This window comes from Balaenoptera acutorostrata, unplaced genomic scaffold (genome assembly GCF_949987535.1).
Source record: "Balaenoptera acutorostrata unplaced genomic scaffold, mBalAcu1.1 scaffold_701, whole genome shotgun sequence".
Lineage (NCBI taxonomy): Eukaryota > Metazoa > Chordata > Mammalia > Artiodactyla > Balaenopteridae > Balaenoptera > Balaenoptera acutorostrata.
This window is the reverse complement of record NW_026645568.1, coordinates 103,007-127,301: the sequence shown is the minus strand read 5'-3', so window position 1 is coordinate 127,301 and position 24,295 is coordinate 103,007. Positions and strand designations below refer to the sequence as shown.

The 24,295-nt window shown below is 36.4% G+C and overlaps 1 protein-coding gene across 1 annotated transcript in view; it reads right to left on the bottom strand.

The window, feature by feature from the left end:
* The window catches only part of LOC103013794 (peroxisomal multifunctional enzyme type 2-like), a 72,766-nt gene that overhangs the window by 24,840 nt on the left and 23,631 nt on the right, over nt 1–24,295 (bottom strand). The window contains exons 9-15 of the mRNA XM_057539320.1: nt 18,931–19,022; nt 16,300–16,324; nt 14,586–14,714; nt 11,287–11,390; nt 9,608–9,844; nt 7,059–7,110; nt 853–924 (exon numbers count right to left, since the gene is read on the bottom strand). Of these exons, the coding sequence (XP_057395303.1) occupies nt 853–924; nt 7,059–7,110; nt 9,608–9,844; nt 11,287–11,390; nt 14,586–14,714; nt 16,300–16,324; nt 18,931–19,022 (711 nt within the window). The remainder of the gene's footprint in view (nt 1–852; nt 925–7,058; nt 7,111–9,607; nt 9,845–11,286; nt 11,391–14,585; nt 14,715–16,299; nt 16,325–18,930; nt 19,023–24,295) is intronic.

Sequence of the window (24,295 nt, the reverse complement as noted above, 5' to 3'; positions counted from 1 at the left end):
ACTTTGTAAACTATGAGTTAACAAAAACAATGTGGTAGAAAAATATTTAAGAGCATTAAAAATGTTCTCAATATATTATTAAGTAAAAACAAGGCAAGTTCCAAAACAATATATTCAGTATAACCTCCTATGTATTTAGAACAAAAATGATAAAGCCTATATTCCAAATACCAGACAAAAACTTTCCACTGCTATTTCCAAAATTTTTTATAATGTTTATCTATTTCTATTGTTCTTAAACTTTAAAACAAATAAATTCTAAGCAATGTATCTTTGGCTTATGTTTAGTTACTAGTATTTCAACATTCATTAAACTACTATCATCTTTTTTTCCACTGCAAATAAAATGTGGTTATGGTGTTTAAACCCCATTTTAAGTTCAATAGGTTTGAATGTGCAAGGTTAAGAACCTAACTACCATTTATAAGAATGATTCAGGGGTCAAATACGTTTGAAGTTCCAAAGAGCTAACACAGAAAAGAGTATCTACAACATAGCCTAATTATCAACTGAGGGCAGTCTATGTATTCATTCCTGCCAAAAAACATACTCTAGGAAGCATAATTCTCCTCTATGTTTGCTATACCAGCCACATTTCTCACCTCTGTGCTTTGGTTATGTTGTTACAAATCCCCTGAAATGTCCCACTCTCTGGACCTCTACCCCAATCTACTCCACCCCCTCCTCCCTTATTTTCTAAAAAAGCTTATGAATTTTTAGAACACTAATCTTGCTTTCTCACAATTGGAAGATAAATAGAAACTTATTAATCAACTTCTGTGATAAAGTATTATGTTACATACAAAGCCTATGAATCTAACAATATTATTATAAGAACTAGAAATGAGTTACCATCCATAAGCATTATTAAACCGGATCCTTTATCCAGGACGTCAGCAACAATTGCTTCACATTTTAATTTTCCTAAAAATGGAAAGTAAAATAATAAATAAATAAATAATAAATAAATAAGGAGACTGTTTTAAAGACCATAAGTTATATGAAGACATGAGAGAAATTAACATAACTTCCACTGTAAGTTCGGTAAAACTAAAAAATCATGATTTAGAATAATTTTCAATATAATGTTGAATCATAAACATTAAAAGCAATCAGAATACCTGAGTCACCAAATTTGAAACATCAATAATTCTGATACATTAGGTTGTAAAAAGTAACAATTTTCAATCATTCAATGAACACTTGTTAAGCATACAGCCAACACCATCTACCCCATTCCTTCTCAAATCTCTACTCTATGGGCTTCAGTTAGACAGTGTTTCTTTCTAACTACTCTGTTCTTTTAGGGACTGTTCCATTATTTAACTGGTAATGTCTTGATGGATTAACAATTATTTGGGAGTGAACTCATAATCTTTTTCTCCAACCTGTTTTTCTCTTTTGTTCCCTATACGAATGAATGGTACTATCCACCCAACTGCCAAGCCAGAAACTTCAGCATGACCCCTGCCTCATAAAATAGTGTCTAAGTATGTGGCAAGACTGGAGTATGCAGAGACTGGGAGAAGCTAGATTATATGAAAAGTTTCTGACTTCATCCTGAAGTCTATGAACAGCCATCTGGGGTTTTTAACAGGGAAGTGACAAATACACTTGCATTTTGGAAATAATATTCTGGCTGCAGTGAGATGAGCAGACCTGAAGGGAGCAAGAATGGAGGCAGAGGGCTTCCCTGGTGGCGCAGTGGTTGAGAATCTGCCTGCTAATGCAGGGGACACGGGTTCGAGCCCTGGTCTGGGAAGATCCCACATGCCGCGGAGCAGCTGGGCCCGTGAGCCACAATTACTGAGCCTGCACGTCTGGAGCCTGTACTCTGCAACAAGAGAGGCCGCGATAGTGAGAGGCCCGCACACCGCGATGAAGAGTGGCCCCCGCTCGCCGCAACTAGAGAAAGCCCTTGCACAGAAACGAAGACCCAACACAGCCAAAAATAAATAAATAAATAAACTCCAATCTCTTTAAAAAAAAAAAAAAAAAGAATGGAGGCAGAGAGAACACTTAGAAAGTGAGAGATGATGGTGGTCAAAGTGAGGGGGACAGAAATAGGATTCTAAATGTATTGAAGGGAGAGAATCAAAGAACTTGGTACCTGCCTGGGTGTGAAAGATGGTAAAAGAAACGCTAAGGATAACTAGATTGCTGTCACTTTCACCTCCTAAATCTCTCTCTGCTTCTCCCACTTCTCTCCATCTCTCCACCACCACCTTAGCCTAAGCTACCATCATTTCATTTGAACTACCACAACAGACTTCTAACTAGGTACCTACATGTCCACTCTGACCAACTTTAAAACATGCTCTCCTATTACGTCTGAAGTTATTTTTTCCCAAAGTCAACCTGATTACCAACCTGATTATGCCAAATCCTTCTATTTTAAGTTCTAATGGTATCATGTATGTTTCATCTGTAATGTTCATCACATATAGTTGCAAGTGTACATTTATTTGTGTGGCTTTTTGATTACTGGCTGCCCTCCCCACCAACTAGGTTATAGGATCCATGAGGGCAGAGTCCAGATTTGTTTCCATTCTCCATTTATTCACAACCCTAGCAGAAAGCCTAGAAGTTAGGAAGTAATCAAAAAATAATTGTCAAATTGCTGATGATCTCCTCAGGTGATCAACTCCACATCCAATCAAACACCAAGCCCACTCCCTACATATCTCTATAATTTCTCCACTTATATCCATCCCCATGCCCACAATCCTATTCAATCAACCACAGTCTCTAACCTAGATTATTACAACAGTCTCTTAGAAAATCTCCTTCTCTCTATCTCATTCCCTTAAAATCCAAGCATTACAAACATGAGCCAGAGTTGATGCTTTCTAAAATCCATGTTTGATCATATAATTCTCTCCTTTCAGTCCTTCAGTGGTTATCTATTGTCTTTAAAATAAAAGCCAAACTTCTTCACCTGACCACGCACTGCACACTGCCTCAGATTAAAAAAAGGGCTGTGTGAAAACTTAGGCTGTAACACTAAACTGAAGACTCAAACTGAGACAGTGGAGCAGGAGGACACGGAACTCACCTCCCCACCAACAAACACATCAAAAATACATCTACATGTGGAACAATTCTCACCGAAAACTAAGTGCAGACTAACAGAAAGACCTGTACAACCAAGACTATAAGAAAGACCCACCGGTAATTGGGTAGAAAGGGAAGAAAAGCGATCAGGTCAGGACCTGTGTCCCTGAGAGGGGACTCAGAGGAAAAAGGAGATTACACGGGAAGAGACCTTCCCTGGGGAGTGAGCAGTTCAAGTCACACATTGGGCGCCCCAGCCCTGGTGTCCAACAAGGGGAACACGAGTCCCCTTGGCTGGTTGGAGGGCCAGTGGGATTAACAGGAGGGCTGTGGGAAGCCTGGACTCCGGGAGCACGTGAACACTTACGTGCCCCCGAGGCAGGGCAGAGAGGCCAGACTGAAACCACTTGGGTAGCTGACTGGTTTCCTACGACTGCCCTGGTCCCCAGCCTGAGCTGAGAGAACACGCCAGCACCATGTGCCTCATGTCGCAGCTTCACACTCTGGGCTGCCATGATTGAGGAAAATGCTCAGCCATGAGACACTGAGGAGGTTCAAACTCTACGTGGCAACTGAGCAGCAAGGGGGCAGCAATTACTGGTGGCTGCACAGGGGCCCCAGATCTCTGATGGTGGCCATGCCAAACGAAACCCATGCTCCGGGAATATTACTCAGCCATAAAAAGAAACGAAATGGAGTTATTTGTAGTGAGGTGGATGGAGTTACAGTCTGTCATACAGAGTGAAGTAAGTCAGAAAGAGAAAAACAAATACTGTATGCTAACACATATATATGGAATCTAAGGGGGTAAAAAAAAGGGTCATGAAGAACCTAGTGGCAAGACGAGAATAAAGACACAGACCTACTAGAGAATGGACTTGAGGATATGGGGAGGGGGAAGGGTAAGATGTGACAAAGTGAGAGAGTGGCATGGACATATATACACTACCAAACGTAAAATACATAGCTAGTGGGAAGTAACCGCATAGCACAGGGAGATCAGCTCTGTGTTTTGTGACCACCTAGAGAGGTGGGATAGGGAGGGTGGGAGGGAGGGAGATGCAAGAGGGAAGAGATATGGGAACATATGTATATGTGTAACTGATTCACTTTGTTATAAAGCAGAAACTAACACACCATTGTAAAGCAATTATACTCCAATAAAGATGTTAAAAAAAACAAACAAACAAAACAAAACCATGCTCTGACCGTCACTGATTACCCACACCTGCCCCTCTTGCTCCACCACTGCTCCCCTCTGGAGTAAGGGTGCCAGTGCTGTGGTGGGGGGGAAGCACACACTTAAAGGAAACTTAGCCAGCTCAGACCCGACCCTCAGGGCTTCTGCTCCAGCAACTTGGGACCTGCCCCCGCACCAAATAGTGGGGTAACAGCCACTAAGCAGAGGGGAAGCTCTACCTAACATCTGGCTTGGCCCTACCCCTCCATCTCCAGCCCCACCCCCTACCAAGATGACAGCTGCCAGCACACCTTGAGAAAACACATAAGTTGTGCTCACATCAAATCCAGCTCCCCCATCAATGCCACTGGGCACATGCCGACTGTATAGGGACATGCCCACAAAAGAACACCCCTTCAAGACCACCATAGGTAACTATTTCACCAAATTTCAATAGATAAAGAAATAGATAAGCAAAATGAAAAGACAGAGGAATCTGTTTCCACTGAAAGAGCAAGAGAAAACTCCTGAAAAAAACAACTAATGAAATAGAAATAAACAATTTACCAGATAAAGAATTCAAAGCATTAGTAATAAGAATGCTAACTGAATTATGGAAAAGAATAGCTGAATACAGTGAGAGTTTTAACAAGGAGCTAGAAAATTCTAAAAAGAACCAATCAGAACTGAAGAATACAACAACTGAAAAGAAAAACACACTAAAAGGAATTAACAGCACACTAGGTGATACAGAAGAACACATAAGTGATCTGGAAGATAGAAAATGGAAATCACCCAATCAGAACAGCAAAAAGAAAAAAGATGAGAACATTTTAAAGGATCTTTGGGGTAACATCATGCATACCAACTTTCCATTATAGGGATCCCAGAAGGAGAAGAAAGGGAGAAGGGGGTAAAAATATATTTAATGAAATTATGGCTGAAAATTTCCCAAGTCTGAAGAAGGAAACAGATAGCCAGGTACAAGAAACACAGAGGGTCCCAAACAAGATGAATCCAAACAGACCCGCACCAAGACATATCCTAATAAAAATGGCAAAACTTAAAGAGAGAATTCTAGAGGCAGCAAAAGAAAAACAAAGAGCATATACAAGGGAATGCCCATAAGGCTATCAGCTGATTGTTCTGCAGAAACTTTGCAGGCCAGAAGGGAGTGGCATGGTATATTTAAAGTGCTGAAAGGGAAAAACCTACAACTTAGGATACTCTGCCCAGCAAGATTATCCTTCAGAATTGAAGGGGAGATAAAGAACTTCTTGGATAGGCATCAATACTAAAGCAACCCTAAAAGAAATGTTAAAGGGTCTTCTCTAAGTGGAAAAGAAAAAGCTATAACAAGAATTAAGTATACAGAAAAGAAAAAATCCCATTAGTAAAGGCAAATATATAGGGAAGGCTGAGGCTCAACCACTTAAATAAGCTAGTACAACGACTAAAACAAAAAAAATTGTAAAACCAAGTATAACTACAATAATCAGTAAAGGGATAAACATGAAGATGTAAACTATGACATCAAAAACACAAAGTATGGGGGCTTCCCTGGTGGCGCAGTGGTTGAGAATCTGCCTGCCAATGCAGGGGACACGGGTTCAAGGCCTGGTCTGGGAAGATCCCACATGCCGCGGAGCAGCTGGGCCCATGAGCCACAGTTACTGAGCCTGCGCGTCTGGAGCCTGTGCTCCGCAACAAGAGAGGCCTGCGCACCACGATGAAGAGTGGCCCCCGCTTGCCACAACTAGAGAAAGCCCTTGCACATAAACAAAGACCCAACACAGCCATAAAAATTAATTAATTAAAAAAAAACCAAAAAACACAAAGTATGGGGGAAGCGAGTAAAAAATGTAGAGCTTTTAAAATGTGTTTGAACTTAAGGGACTACCTGGTTTAAAACAAATAAACACAGTCATAAATCAACATCTATGAGCCCCATGGTAACCACAAATCAAAAATCTACAACAGATACCCAAAAACAAAAGAGAAAGGAACACAAGCAAAAGAAAAGCATGAAACCACAAAGGAAAAAACTAAAAGAAGAAGAAAAAAACAGCGAAGAACTACAAAAACAACCAGAAACAAGTAACACTAACACTGAAACAGAACTATTCAGCATTAAGCAATACGAATTTTTTTTAATTAAAATCTCAAAAAAAATTAAAGTACAATTCTAGCTATTTGCTGACCTCTACATTATATAATGTGAAATGAAAAAGACTTTTTTTTTATTTTACCACCTTACATGGTCAGTATATAATTAATATTCTGACATCAGAGTAGCAACATAAAACAAACATATCAAAGTAAAGTGAAAAGATAATGAGAAGATTTACTGAACAAGTAAGATATTATTGAGAAAAATAAACTGATTATTAAGACAGCCTTGGTTTTACTTACTCTAAAAGAAAATAGAAAAAAGTTAATTACAAGACATTCTGTATCTTTTAACATTGTTTGCGTTATGAAAGTCAGTACCAACACAAATACCTGACAAAAGAATGAAGAATCATATTCATGGGAATCATAACTGATTATACACAATCACTAAGTTTAGGACACACACAGAATATGCTCCTTTCAACTGTTGACCAGATGTTTAGTATTTTGAAGTAATTTATTAAATAAGACTATTCAAATAGGACAAAGTTTAAGGCAACCAAAATAGGTACTAGTTAACATCAATCTACTCTAATGGCTGACATGCACATGAATAACTTATAATATAGTTTATTTAGGTTGCTCTATGCCAGTTTAACACATTGACACAGTTTGGAAGGTTAGTCAGAAAATAAAACGATCAAGAACTCACCTGCTCTGGGAAGTGGTTTATATAACTCCAAGTACTGCTCCCCATGAAGAACCTACGTTAGGGTAAGCAAAATTTTATTAGTAGACTTTCTTTTTCCACAGCTTCTTCTGTGGATACCGCTAATCACAAGTGGCATTTCACTGTCCACACGTTCACGCGACTACTTCCCCCAAACTATCTGTCTCAAACTATATGGCTCCCACTTCTTAATTATATGATTCAGAAATAATCAGTCCCCCAATCTAAAGACTGTCAGCTCTCTAGAATAGAAAAGATACATTTGTGTTCTTTCTTGACATTCATAAATTTTTGTTGACTGATAACTGTGGATTATTTGCCAATGGAGACACTAAACTAGGCGTATTTCCAGTGCTCGTCACTGCGCCTAGCACACAGCAGGTATCCAATAAATATCTATTGAATAAAAATGAACAAATAGGTCAGTACTAGTAAAGTAATTTCAGGTCACACCTGCCAAATACAAATGACACAACCAAAACATTAATAAAAATCTTACAACCACATTCAAGTAAAAGCACTGCCAATGTCAACATTTCCTTAGTGTAAGAGTAAATACTAAAGACCCTGTGCAACTTCAGAGCCACTTAACTTCAACGTATCAAAGCAAGAATATAAAAATATATGTAGGAATACAATAGGACAGTAAAAACAAAACCTGACTCATATATCCGAATGACCACACTCAACTGCTATGGGACAGTTTAATTCCCAGTCTTCCTCAGAACCCAGAAGGGAAAAAGAAAAGGGGTGAGGGTAGTGATGGGAGGACAAATGAAGGACTGCCTCACTATCATACGACCTGGAAGCTCAAGGTTAGGAAGACTGGGATTCAAATCCCAAGACGGCTATCATTCCCAGTGACAGATTTTGAACACTATTCATGATTTCCAACTCCTTCCAAGTCTGAGGAAGAATTCTGAAACATTTACTTCAATTGTTTGTACTGACATTACCCAAACAGAAGAACTATATGCAACAAATACAATGAGAGAGTGATTAAAACTACAAACTGCCTGGCATCTATTTCTTGCCTCCCTCCCAACTTCATCGAATACTTTAATAAAATAACCATAGATTCTCATAGATTCAGAGCAGCAATGAGCTAATCGATCCTCCAGTAAATGGGTTCTCCAATCAGTCAAAATCACAGAAATCAGTTCAAAAGTCTACGATTCAACAGTTATCAACTGGACTCATGGCCTGACCCTCACTTCAAGAAATAAAATAACCCCAAAGCCTTCTCACAATTGTTTGCTCCTCCCTTCTTGAAATCATTTATTCACTTTGCTTCTCAAATACCACACTCTCCTGATACGCCTCATACCTCACCAGCCACTCCTTCCCAGTCTCTCTTGCTCACTCCTCCTCATCACTTCCACCTCTCACCTCTCACCAAACTCAGGCTTTTCTCTACTTACATTCACACAGGGGTGATTTCACCCAGCCTCATGTCTTTAAATCTCACTTAAATGCTACGAATCCCAGTAGGGCCTCCCCCACAAACTCTAAACTCACATATTTAACTGCCCACTGTATACCTCCACTTGAATGTGTACTAGGCATCTCAAATCTGTCCAAAACCAACTCCTGATCATCCCCACCTTAAAGTAACTGTATATATCTATTTTATTATACATAGTAATATACCATATGTAACTACTATACATGTTAAATACATTGTACATAATTAATTCTAAATATATGGGTATATATGCATATATATCATCCCAGTTAACCAGACCAAAAACCTTCCTCCTTGACTCCTCTTTCTTTCCATGCATATCCAGACTAGTGCTGGAATTACCATAATCAACTCCAAATTGGTTTCCCTGCTTCCATGCTTGGCTCCCATAAATCTATTCTCCACAGAGGAGCAAAAATGAGCCTGTGAGTGAACATAGCCAGATCATACCACTCCTCAGTTCAAAGCACTACAAATGGCCTCCCATGTTAATCAGAGTATGAGGTAAAATTCTTACGATGACTACAAGGCCCTCTTCTCCTACCACTGCCCCCTTGCTCATTCTATAGCTGTATCAACCCCCTTGCTGTTCCAAAAACAAGGTAAGTATGCACCTGCCTCAGGGCCTTTTACACCTGTTCTCTCTGCTTCAAATATTCTTCACTCTTGCTCCTTCATCACTATCGTCAGGTGAGGATTATCATACCCACTTTATACATAAGGAAACTGAAGCTTAGAGAAGTTATTTACCCTTGGTCAAATAGCATGTAATGGCAGAGAGAGAATTAATAACATTATGCCAGGGTTATGGACTGTACATAATTATTGTTGTCTTCTTTTTGCTTGCCTTTTCAACTAACTCTCTACCCTTTTTTTCTTTTTAAGAAAAATCAAAAGACATGCTAAATCTTTATCCTTGAATCAACCACTATAAACTATTGTATTAAGACACCATACACACACACACACACACACACACACACACACACACACAGCATGTGACATTTACCAATCATATTTAAAGAAAGAGAAGAAGAGCAAAATAAAGGTTTCTTATTATGCATACCTTTGCCAAGTTGACTGAGAGCCCAGGAATCTCTGCTAATCCTCCACCCATTATAGATTTCTGAGCCAGAATAACTCCGAAGGTAGGCAAACAGGAGAAATCAGAACTCCCTTCATAAATAAATTTCAAATCTTTCGGTTCCTTGATAGATGCTCCCACTCCAAGGGCATACATAATAGTGTCCAGTTCCGTATAAGAAGAAGAAAATGGAGGAAGTTTATGGCCAATAGCTCCAGCCTATGGAACAATTGTAGAAAGTTATTTTTTTCACTGATATTCTTGTCAAATCTTTAAATTTCTGACTTTTCAAAACTATTAACTGCTACATACTTAGCTTTGTGAATAGAATGTCATTTTAGTAAATCTGATAGGGTATCATAATTGTTTCACTATATTTTTTAAATAAAATCAATTATAATGTATGGAAAAAGACCTCATTTACAAATAAGTACTTTTTTCTTGCCCGCTTCTTGCTAACAGATAGTACATCTCATTTTCAACTTTCCTGTCTCTGCTGATGGAAAAGCCTATTAATACAGTGACTGTTAGCTACTCAAAATTACAAAAAATAAAAAACTTATTATAAACAGGGATAATGAATGGCTCTATAAGATCTATTTTATAAAAGTCAGTAGAAACAGATGAGCAAAACACTGCTTAATGCTTGTAAATCAGACTCCCTCATAATGGTTTTGGTTATAATTAGATTTTACCATAAGCTCCTACCCAGGACTGTCCTTTATCTAATTGGATATTGTATTTTTCTATTTAGTGATGACATGCCTAGCTAATTTGTGAAGCATATGTTAGGTTATAAAAGAATCATGTCCAATTTTTGATCACTTTCATTCTAAAGCAAGAGTCAGCAAACAACAGCTGAGAATTAAGAATGGTTTTTACATTTTTTTAAGAGTGGTCTAAAAAAAGAAAAAGAAGATTATGTGTCAGAAACAGTACGTGGTCCATAAAGCCTAAAATACGTACCATCTGGCCCTTTACCAAAAAAGTTTGCCAACCCCTGCTCTAAAGTAAAATCACATTTATAAACTGATAATATTCTCAGGGTTACAATTAGATTGTTTATTTCATCACTATGTCTCCCCTAAGTCACAAAACACCACAACTGAATGTGTCAAATGACTTATTTCTTATTATTTATGCACTATAATTTTTTTTTTTTAAAAAGAAGTACTGGAGATAGTTAATCAGCAAACTTCACAAGAGCTATAACCACAGCTCTCTTAGAATTTCTGACACAATGGGAGACTTTTTACTTGCAGCCATGTTGAAATAGTTCCAAAATACAACCTATCAATGCTTTTCCTTAAAAGAAATGACTCAAAAGAGGCACTAAGTTAAATATCCTTTTCTAAAGAGTTAGAAAGTGACTGAAGGACAATTATCAAAAATGCTCCAAAAAACAAAAAAAAACCACTATTACACTGAAGAAGAGAAATTAAAAGTTACATTTAATATTTTAGCTTTATGTTCATTCAAATTTTATAAACATTCAGTACATGTTCTATAAAATTTTATGGTCACTCACCTTTCCTATTTAACAATAAATTAATAGCTTGGAAAAGCATTTTTTGCATAAAAGAAAAGAAAAAAGAAAAAAAGGAAAGAAAAGAAAAAAGTCTCCAGAGAAGGCAAAGCGTTAGGCTTTCTCTTCCACTTACAAATCCTGATGTAGCTGTTGATGTCACATTACTGGTATGATTTGCCGAAACTCCTCCATCTGAATCTATTTTATTTAGAGCTTCAATTATACCGCCAACTGATTCTAAAAAAAGGAATAAATAACAATAATAATGCTTTTTTCCATCAACAGACGAATGGATAAAGATGTGCTACATATATACAATAGAATATTACTCAGCCATAAAAAAAGAATGAAATAATGCCATTTGCAGTGACATGGATGGACCTAGAGACTGTCATACTGAGTGAAGTTAAGTCAGAAGGAGAAAGACAAATATCTATGATATCACTTATATGTAGAATCTAAAAAAATGGTACAAATGAACTTATTTACATAACAGAAACAGAGTTATAGATGTAGAAAACATACTTATGGTTACCAAGTGAGAGGGAGACAGGGAGGGATAAATTGGGAGACTGGGATTGACATATACACACTACTATATATAAAATAGATAACTAATAAGAACCTACTGTATAGCACAGGGAACTCTACTCAATACTCTATAATGACCTATATGGGAAAAGAATCTAAAAAACAGTGGATATATGTATATGTATAATGGATTCACTTTGCTATACAGCAGGAACTAACACAACATTGTAAATCAACTATACTCCAATAAAAATTAATTAAAAGAAAAATCAGTCCCACTATGGTGTGGGAAGAGCATTTGCATATGTGAAATATCTAGCCAGTTATTTAACAGTGCTATTTAAATAGTGACCCACAGGACAAACTTCCAGATTTTTCCTATATAGTTGAACTATATTTCATTTGTACTGAAAAAAAATTTAAATCATGAATGATTCAAGTCAATCAACTTCAGGATAAATAAGGATGAACGAACTGAATTTTCTCTTTAGGATCACTGGAATTTAAATAAGACAGAGTGCTTTGGTAAACCTATTACATAAAGATCATAAAAGCATCATCTTTCAAATATCCTAAAGAGCTAACATTCTCCTGGTGAAATCCAAATAAATGTAAGCTATTTCCAAAAAAAAAAAGCTTTTGTTACAGACGTGACTAAGAAAAGCTACAATGCTTTAGACAATCATTCCTATAACATCCAGCAAGCCTGCTGCAGAACCTTCGCTGGCATTCATGAACTGACTGTATGATGTCAGGCTATTGCAGGAAAAAATCGTGAGACTCTGAACAGACCAAAGATAACTGGGTGTTTCCAACATACTCTCCCCACGTTATGATTCCAAAGAGGCTCTGAGCTTTGCAGTCTTTGAGTGATTTTTACAACTCTGTAAAGTCGGATCCTTGTCCACAGATGTGCAATTTCCATCTGGTGGAGGGACAACTAATTTTCCTTCTCTCCCCACCATCACCCCTCCTCCAGGATGCAACAATGTCAAGATTACCCCCAGGTCTCTGTACAGGTAACTGCTCAGAAAATATTACTGAAAATTCTTCCAGAGAAAACCACCATTATGACCAGTGACTCTGGACAGAATTCAGAAGCTGCTATTCTGGGGTCTAAAAGGTTAATAAAGGAGATTCACAGAGTATCCACATATGCCATAAGGTTCCAAAAGCTCTGGGAGCTTTCTAACAAACTTCCTTCTAAACTCAGACAAAAACTATAACTAAACTACAGAATGTGAGATGACCAGGGCTCTCTGCCATTCCTGGTGACACTAGGTAGGTTTCTTGCCTACCAATCCCCCTCTTACCACCCCATTTAGGCTGCTGCCTAGATGGGAGGCTATTTAACTGAAAGTAACCTCGGTACAGGCTGGCGGTACTGCACTCAAAGACAGACCACCTGAGTTAACTCTTGGCTCAAACACTGAGAAAGCTTGGGCCACTTACTCAGCTTTTCTGGGATTTAGTTCCATCATCTGTAAAATGAGAATGATGAAATGGGTGCTTGGAAAGTCGTGATTCTACAGAAAGTGTAAGATTTTTTTTCTAACTGTACTTCAAATACTAGGGGTATCTTTTCATTTATAACTATATAATTCATTGTTAGCTTTTTCTTTATATTAGTCTAATACTTCTAAGGCAATAAAATGGAATTCTGACCTCAGAGAAGAGTTTTTAAGACACTTCTTCTTTTTCCTTTTCCTAATTTTCATTGATAGGTGACTGCTATTCAGAGACTAAATTTATCTCAAATATCAAAAAAAAAGAATACAGAAAATGCTACCGCTAATGACATAACAATCATGTTATCCTCTGATTGAGAAAAGTACAATGAATATTTCAGTGAGTGTACCAGCAGACAGGAAAGTAACATTGGGATTAAAAAAAAAAAAAAGAACAGTCATTTTTCAGATATATTCTTCTATCAAACATTAAATATAATACTAGGAAGGGAAAAAAAGATTTTTCTATAAAATAATCCTAATTCATGATCCTTCCCAGAAAGGTCCTTTAAATTTCATATATTATATACATATGTGAGTTATACTAGAAAAAATAATGTGACTTTTATTGGCCATCTCTTCCTGTGGCATATCATAGATGATTCAATAATTCAAGGTAACAAGCATTTACTAAATCCTTTCTATGAGTTCAGCACTATACTAGCACCAAATACAAAAGGACATACAAGATACATTCTCTGCCTCCAAAGGAACTTACTATGCAGCTAAGAAACCACACAGTTATGAAACAAAAGCAGTGGAAAGCAGTCATGATTAGACGCTCAAGTTGTAAGAGTTCAGCTAAGAAACACATCAATGAAGCCCAGAATATCTGGGGAGGTTTTGTTGAACATCTGGGGCTTGAGTTTTTCTAAAGAAGCACCGAGATTAGCAGAGGTGATAAAAGGAATAAGAGGCATCTTAGAAAGGCAGAGAAACAGTAGCAAAGACAAAGTGCTAAAACAAAGCAAAATCTATTCACTAGAGAGAAAAGACCTAAGCCTAAATAATATAAGACTTAAATAAACTTTTGGGGAAATAAAGAAAAATCAGGTCAGACAAGGAGCATGTGATTAGATAAGGCAAGACTTTGAAACCAACCACCAGATGGGGAATAGATGCATTGAGCACAAATGGGTAAACACCTCCTACCGTCCTCTCAATCACACATATACCAAAAAATCAGGATCATAAGAAAACTGAAAAACCGACAGTGGGAGTAACATACATACCTTAAATTGGAGAGTTCTAATACCTACTGGAGCAGAAAATGTGCTCTAGATGATTTGAGCATCTAAGTTATCACAATTAAGAAGACAATTCCATAAGAGAAGAGAATGCTTTGTTGCCTCTGATTCCCCAACCAGGACTGAACTGACTTGGGACTCTTTACCTTGAATTCTCTGAGGCTTGGTGGCATTATCAAAGTCACAGATCTTCGTCCAGTTAGCCTTCACCGCCTCAGGAGTCATTGGCTGAGTCCTCTGTCTTACAATGGCTCCAAGGGTCCGCTCCCATCGTACTGGTTATAGAAACAAAACTAAGATACTGAACACACAGTTTAAGAGCGAGACAGAAAGCAGAATTCATGAGTCCCCTGAATTTTTTTTTTTTAACTTCAAGAAAAATGGAATTTGGAAAAAAGATTCTAACTTCTAAAGATTTTTACTACAAATTTTTTTTAAAAGAATAACAAACCCATTAGGATGTCAAATTTCTTTTTCTAATATTTGAAGCTGAAGGGAAAACCTCTCCCTCCTCTGACTATGCCAGATACTACTAAAGGTAGGATGAAATGCTGAATCAGAAAGTTAAATTATATATAATCACACCAAAAGACTGTCTTCATCACCACAGATCACTTAGATAATACACTTTAAGGTAACAGAACAGAGTAGAGCTTTGTTGAATAGCAAACTGAAAACTAGTGGTGATAACAGGCCAAAGACTCCAGATAATCAAATTAATATATCAGACAACCCCACATAATTCTCCCGTTTCCTCCCTTTGCTCTTCCTCCTTGTCCATGGGAAGTCAACTAGATTGCCCAGATTCACAAAAATCATCATTGCTGCATAAGTTCCATGAAGATAATTTTTAACACTGTGTCTTTTTTAAAAAGCCTGAGGAATAAACAGAACCTTATTTAAACAGAATGGTCAGACTTTGATGATTACTAAATTGAAGATTTGTCCTGGGGAATGACAGAAGCTTCTAGAGATTTCTTATTGATAAAGTCCCATATACAGCTTTTATTGCAACAACTGATCTTCCTTTCTTAAAAGATGTCATAAGACACTTAAAAATGTTTGAATAAGTTACTTCATAACTTAGAGAACAGTCATTAACAATAGTCTACAATATGTTGTAACAATGTCATCCAGCAATGGCAGCCTTTTAAATAATTCAATTAATTTTGATACCAGCATCCAACTGAAAACTTGAATTGGGATATTGGAATGTTCACAATTTTTTTTAAACACCATAAAGTAATTATCCAATCTGGAGCTCACAAGGTTTAAGAACTGGGGGAAAAGAGGACTTAAGCCAGATGAATTTACTGTTGGGCTGAAGGAGAATAATTTCTATAGATCAGCTGCAATTTCTCTTCTAGAAAGCTGTCCAGTGTGATTCCCCACTGTCTCCTTCTGATGTCTCATGCTCCAAGGAAGAAAAGAATCACTGAGAGAATTGGAGAACTTGCCCAGGACAGAGCTCTTCCCATCTTCAAAAAACGCCCTCCCTCCCACTCACTACTCTGCTGAACAAGCATGTGGGGTGCCGGAGACATGGGAAGACAAACATCAATATAAAGAGAGACTGTGCTGTCTGAAAAAACAGCCAGTTCTGAATAGGACAGGACAAATATTGAATAAGCACTGCTAATAGGAAAAAAACTGAAAAGATCCTTGAAAATACCACAGGCCTGCAGGACAACTTCCATGTTTTAGAAGACCTGTTGCTATTACAATGTTTGAGTTTGATTATGCGTGCACTAAATCCAATGGTTCGGCATTTGACAAGGTCTTTACCCAGCTCTACCTGGATATGCAGGTTTAAAGATATGGAAATAATGTATGGCAAACCAAAAACCAAAAGAGACTTACATTTTCCAATCCATCCTGCTCCAACCTACCAAAAAGAGGAGGAAGAAGTTATACCATCTAATGTGAAATTACTAATAGAATTTTCATGAAATTAACAAAACAGGCAGCTATCTTTTTAAGAGTATCAGAATGCTAGATGACAACGGATGAAAATAATGCAGCTCTACAAAACTCCGTTGGCCGGCATGACTTTGCACTATTCATGTTATCAGAGTAGAAAAATAAAGCAACACAATATAGCAGAAATGCATGTAGTAGAAAAGCATGACTTTGCACAGAAACCAAGGTGCGATACCAGTTCTTCTACAGACTAGCTGTCTGATTCCTGGTCAAATAATTTGACTTCCCTAAACTCAAGATTCCCCTTATATAAAATCAGGATAATAATACACTCTTCATGAAGTAACCATGAAGGTTAAACAATATAAATACCAAATTTGCCCAGCACATCACTTGAAATACATGTCCTTCTAGAAAGACTTAATGAATCAAAAAAAATAAAAAGCAAAGAAAAATAAAGCCAGGATTTGACTTAATGAACTACATATACTCATTTTAATGAAACACCTTTATATAGAAATATGGCAAATGACCAAATACATTAATCACCGTACAGAAAGATGGTATTTTTTCTAGAAGCCATTCAAGGAAATCCTCAGAAGAAAATGTCTGATGTAAGAAAATCTGTTTGTCATATCTTCAAACACCACAACTACAGTGTTCCACATGCATATAACAGAAGAAACTGTACCAGCAGACAGCACACTTCTCAGTGGCTCTACGCTCAAGGGTATGGCTTTTTAATCACTCATTCCTTTACATATATTAACAGGACAATCGGCCTTGATGCTGTCAGAGTAGTTAAAGTGGCAGTGGTACTGATAACAGGAAAGAAAAATATCATCTTTTATCATATTTGGGGAGTGAAGCAACAAGCTGCAAACTCCTCGCAGGTGCTAGAAACGACAGCTCCAGTCGATCCAAAAAATCTCTATCTGCCACTCTAGATATCTATCAAAACTTGGCAAACAAAGTGTCAATTTACATTCAAGGTTTAAGTCAGGATATTACACACCGCTCTTACTGTATTTTGCACTCAATCTCACACAGCAAATGTCCCTTACTAAAACTGTTCACAATATAGTAAACTAAAAGAACAACATACAAAACTTCATCTACAGCATTATCCTAGTTATCTGTGCATGTCTGGGTATGTGTGTAAATTGTATACTTAAAAAAAAAGACTACTCGTGTAAAATGCACACCTAATAAAAGACTGGAAAAGAATATCCATAAAAATATTAATAGGAGTTATCTCTCGATAGTGGTAATGTGGGTGATTTTTATTTTCCTCTATAAACTCCCCTATATATTTGAAGTTTTCTACAAAAAGCATATATTATTTTTGTTCACAGAATTAATAACAAATATAAATGTAAAAGACAAAGAATTTTTGTTTAATTCCTTAATGAGATAAAAGACAGGCAGACCAAATTTGGAGCTCCACATGGCTTGATATTATTAAATTTCTCTTCTGTAAATCTAGAGTTGTAAAGTTCTTTCCACCTCTAATTTTCCACAATTCACAATCAACGACTGTGATTAAGAAAGCAGAGGTGCCTATCTCTGCATAGACAGGTGTAGACTGTTTTTCATTTACTAAACAGCTTTTTATTCAAATAAATCAGGCTAATATATCATTCACTTCAAACTGAGCCAGGTAATTTTGCTACCAAGAAATATCTTTGGATGTCATGTATTCCGCATGCAACAGGTTTATTATTATATTACCACAGAGAATCAAATAAAGGGGGGTGGTCTAAAATATAACAGTTTATGCTAGAAAACAAAAAAGAGATCAAACTCAAATGAGGACCAAAAAATATATAAATCAGCATAAGGAAATCTAAAGGGACTTTGATTATAGAGTGAAAACTGAACCTCACTGGATAGTAGGATTATGTGTGGTTTTTATTTTTATAGTAAACTTGTAAAGCTTTGCGATAGGGAAACATAGCAAAGTTTATTTTTAAAGTTAATACAAATAATTTGTGTTTACTGATCTATCATACCCAGACTGAATTCCTGCTATACTGATATAATAGTTAAAATTGAGGGGTGACTGCTAGGTATGGTAAGAGTTTAAAAATATGATCTCCAGTTCTCACAACAAAACCCCAAGAAAACTAAAACTCAGGGAGGTTAATCTGTACAATATTCCAGCGAGCCAGCAATTACCAGAGCAAGAAATCAAAACCTGGCCTGGCTGACTTTAAACCATCACCTCTGTCCCTTCACTTTACTACTCAGCATCTCTAACCAAATGAGACTTTCTATATCTGACTAAACACATCAAACCAGCCAGTCACATTTTCATTTGACAAGAATATCAGAAATGAAGAACTAGGGAAGAACAATTTACAAAGTTGCTGTTACTTTCTCAAAAAAGGACATTAGTCATACTTGTTCCTTAATTATAACAAATACATAATATTAAAAAATATACAAGTGGTACCAACTGATGCAGATTTTTACAAATGTGAACAACTGGAAAATACTGATTTTTGAATCATTTTTTATATTTAATTACACAAATATTGCTTTGGGAGAAAGTGCAAAGGTGCAGAATACCTCAAACAAGCCACCATTTTCCTCACAACTCTCATGGCAAAGCCAAAGGACCAGGGGTGCCACGTAATCTGGCTTCAGAGCTTCCAGAAGATCTGAAATAAATAGCCAAAAAAAGAAAAAAAAAACTATCAATAAGAATATATACATATTCAATCAATCATTTTACTTTCTGAAAATTCCTCACATAAAATTATAGGTTCAGAGACTTTTTAAATAAATAAGAAAAAAATTAGATATACATAAATAATTAGTATTAACATCCAAGGCTTTTAGAAGAATCTTTTCATCCCAATGGATATATTCAGGCTTCTAACATAGAAGGCATCAGATATACCTTTCCAAGATGGGTAACATACTGTTTAGAAGACAAGTTAAAGCTGCCTTGGCAAAGACTGGTGAGCAAAGGCATACATAGCATAATGAACTTAGGTACCATTCATTCCCAAAACTATTTTGCTCTCCCAGAAGCTAGAAAACTACAAAACAGCCTTGACAACTGTAATGGCAGTAAGATGATGGAAAATGGACCTTGCAACCGTTACTGATGAGTCACAAAGTGTAAGAAATATTTTCCTGCTGCATACCTTCTGTGAGCAACTTAACAGAGCAGAAAGGTACTACACAAGGAGCATGAACACCTAGATTTTACTGCTGGCCCTGCCATGTAGGCAATTTAGGGCATTGAGCACAGCGCTCAACTCTCTTGGACGTGTGTCTGCATCTGTAAGATGGTGATTAAAATGCGTTACCTGCCTATTCTACTAAGTTGTTGCAAGGCTCAAAGGAGACACGATTTGTAAATACATCTTATAATCTTTAAAGAATCAAATAAATGTAAATTTTAACTGTGAAGGGACAAAATACAGTTTTATATTTTAAAGTGACAAAGATGACATTTACAGTCCCTGTAAATTAAAGAGCAGCTCTAAGAACCTTTCACTTTACAGTATTCCTGACCCCAGAAACTGTGAGATAATATATACTTGTTGTTTTAATCCACAAAATTTGATGTAATCTATTACACAGCAGTAAATAACTAATACAGCTTGGGAAGTTAGTTCATGGGTATTCATCCTAAGATTATGTTTCATTTCATGTAAGAAACATGTAAGTCACATACATGACTTTCCATTTTTCAAATATATTTCAAAGGGGGAAATGAAATTGCAAATGTCTCCGCACATTACTCATAGCACCTGGTTCTTTAACAAATAATTCCTTTGACAGCCTGTAAGTTAATATTTCAGAGGAAAAGAGGAAAAACGCTGAGGCAAAATAAATTTTCGGCTTTTTCTAAACTATAAAAAAGTAATAAATACCAAAATTTAAAATAACAGGAATTCAGAATCTGAAGGGCTTTTAAAAATGATCTGTAACAACTCTCTTCCTTTACAGAAGAGAAAGCAGGTCCAGAAACTTAAATTATTTGTCTAAAGTAGATCTTATTCTCCAAACATCTTTCACTAGGGTTTGGTGGGCATAAAAGATACTACATTAAACAGTGACCTAACATCTCTAGAGGTCAAAATTAATGGAAGCTACATTCCCAAAGGAAAGCAAATTTAAAAGCTCAAGTTTTCAATATTTTCTTGGAAACTTGCTGCTTCCCCAAGAAAGTCTACAGCCAATGGCAAAAAGTGACTCAGGTAGGAGTCTAGCACAGAAATGATAAGCATAAAATTCTAAATAGTGGTTATCTCTTGGCATGAAGCAGAGGAACAGAATAGAAGGTATAAAGTTAGATGCAAGTAATGTTCCAATTCTTGGGTTGAGCAGTGAGTTCATGACTATGCATTACATTTTGATACTTTACTTCTTGCCAGTAACCTACACTGTTGTGCATATATATGTAGCATTATACTTAAATAATCCAGTTCTTTAACAAGAATTCCTTCAATAAGATATGAGAGTATCAAGTTTTTTTAAAATAAGGGACTTTTTTAAATGGCCCTGTTGACAAAAGAAAAGGAAAAAAAAAATAGATCTCACGTACAAATAGCTATTCTACACTAAAGCAAACTGGTTAGGCACAGCTCTTAGGAAAAGCTAGCAAGTACATACTTGGTATTACAAATCCCAAGTTCTAAAATGAATGTTAGCTCAAACGTGGAAAGTAAAATGGTACTGTGAATAAGCATTTGTATGCCATGAAGCAGCTAATTCTAAAGTAATTTCACTCATCAATTGTTTTGTACTGTTTCACAGAAACTACTTTTAAAGTATTACAGATATTTTCTTTTTAGATATATGTTAAAACCAGGAGTATCAAAAACCATACAGTTTTCCACCAGTCAAGTATTCTATTTCTTATATAACTAAATAAATAAGCATTGGCTCTCAATCATACATTTAAATTTTTAAATTTAAAACTTTATATTTCATGTTTTCAAAGAACAAAGTTGGAAGACTCACATTACCTGATTTCAAGACTTACTATAAAAATATAGTAATCAAAACATCATGGTATTGGTAAAAGGACAGGCCCATAGATCAATACAACAGAACAAACAATCCAGAAACAGACCCACACATACATACATGGTCAACTGATTTTCCACAAAAGTGCAAAGGCAATCCAAATCAAGAATGAGGAATAGTCTTCAGGACAAATGAACTCGCGGTTTCTTCAACAAATAATTGGCACTTTTTCAAAAAGGAGAATGAACTATCATATGTTAAATAAAACTTAAGAGATACAGTAACAAAACGACTGTGAACCTTGTTTAGATCATTGTGGAATAAACTAACTCTAAAACGATATTTTTTAGATAACGAGGAAGTTTTCATATAAATTTGGTATTAGACAATGGTAATGAATTATTTTATTTGGTGTGATATTGGCATTGTGGTTATAATGTCCATATCTGTTAGAGACACATTTCCAAGTATTTATTAGGTGAAATGCAACATCTAAGATTTGCTTTGAAATGTTACAGAGAAAAAGGGAGAGGGTAACAAAATAAATAAATCAATAAGACAAAATCATTTTGAAATATGCCCAGAGCATTCTGTTCTCCTTAACAAAGGCCTATCCTCAAGGGAAGCTACCAGAGCCTTATTTGACCTAAGGGAAGAGCAATTAGACTAGTGGAACTCCTCTAGCCTTCCTGTCTCAAATAAGGGGAGAAAAAAAAAAAAGGCTAAAAAACTGTACTGAAGCTCAGAGTCCAGAGACTTTGACCTGCTAAAAAACTTGCGGATTTAATCATAAGATTATAGAACACTTCCCCTCGCCATAATTTACAGCCACTTCAACAGGCCTCCAGTATAACAACAGTGGATTACAACTGAGAGAGCTGCAAACACAAAGAGTACCTAGGGAAACCCAAAGACAACAGGGGACACAAAAACAACGACAAAGAGGAAAATGTAGCCTCTGACACCAACAGCTACAGGAACCAATAAACGCAACCTAACTCCTAGCCAGATAAACATGAAACCTCACAATAAAGCTCTGTATACCACACTTTCTACTACCCCAATACATCATGTTCAGTTTTCAACAAAAATTTCAAGGCATGCTAAAAGACAAGAAAAGTACAGGCTGAGGAGACAAAGCAAGCCTCCGAACCAGCTTGAAATATAGCAGAGATTTTGGAATTTTCAAACTAGGAGTTTAAAATAACTGTGATTAACATGCTAAGGGCTCTAATGGAGAAAAATGGACAACTTACATGAACAGATGACTACTGTAAGCAGACAGAAGGAAATGCTAAAAAATTCAAAAGGAAATGCTAAAAAACAAAAACAATATAACATTTTGAAATGAAAAAAGAAAAATCAGTAAGCTTGATTTGAATATATGTCAATAGAAACTTCCCAAACTGAAATGAAATGCAAAGAGAAAAAAGGACAAAAAAATAAAAGGGAATAGAATATCCAAGAACTGTGGTATAATTACAAAAGATACATTGAGACTTCCCTGGTGGCGCAGCGGTTAAGACTCCACGCTCCCAATGCAGGAGGCCCGGGTTCAATCCCTGGCCAGGGAACTACATCCCGCAACTAAGAGTTTGCATGCCACAACTAAGGAGCCCACGTGCTGCAACTAAGGAGCTTGCAAGCCACAACTAAGGAGCCTGCAAGCTGCAACTAAAGGGGCCCACCTGCTGCAACTAAGACCCGGCCCAATCAAATAAATTAATCGATTAATTAATTAAAATAAAAAGATAGAACAGGCACATAATGGGAATACCAGAAGTAGAAGAAAAAAAGAAAACAACAGAAGAAATATTTTAAGCAGTGATGGCTGAGAATTTTCCAAAGTTAATCACAGATACCAACCGCAGATCCAGGAAGCTCAGAAGACATCAAGTAGAATATTGCCAAAAATCTACACCTATTATTATGCATACTATATTCAAACTGCAGAAAAAACAAGGAGAAAATCTTGGAGGAACACAGAGGGGAAAAAATACCTTATGCATAAAGAAACAAGGAAAGAATTATGTCAGACTTTCCTTCAGAAACCATGTAAGCAAAAGAAGAGTGGAGTGAAAGATTTCAGGTGTTGAAAGAAAAAAATTACCAACCCAGAATTCTGTACCCAGTGAAATTATCCTTCAAAAGTGAAAGAGACTAAAGAGAATTAAAAAACAAGCTAAAGACTGGGAAAAAATATTTGCAAAACACATATCTGAAAAAGAACTTGTTTCCAAAATATTCATGGAACTCTTAAAACTCAACAACAAGAAAACAAAGAACCCCCCCCAAAAAAGAAGAAGAAAACAAAGAACCCAATTTAAAAATGAGCAAAAAATAAGAACAGACACATCACCAAGGAAGACAAATAAATGGCAAATAAGCACAGGAAAAAAATGCGCAACATCATAAGTCATTAGGGAACTGCAAATTAAAACAATGAAATACCCTATACACCTATTAAAAGAACTAAAATGCAAAAGACTAACAATAATAAATGCTGGCAAAGATGTGGAGCAACAAGAACTCTCACTCACTGCTAGTAGGAATGAAAAACAATACAGCCATTTTTGAAGACAGTTTGGAAATTTTTACAAAGCTAAAGACACTCTTACCATACAATCCAGCAATTATCCTCTTTAATATTTACCCAAATGAGTTGAAAACTTACGTCCACACAAAAACCTGCACATGAATGTTTATAGCAGCTTCACTCACAACTGTCAAAAACTGGAAACAATCAAAATGTTCCACGATAGGTGAATGAAAAAACAAATTGTGGCACCTACATACCATGTAATATTATGTAGTGATAAAAAGAAATGAGCTTCAATCCTCCCAGACATTTGGGAAAAAAGGGAGAGGATGAAGAGATGGAACACAGGGGATTTTTAGAGTGAAACCATTCTGTATGATCTAAAATCGTGGGTACATAACATCATGC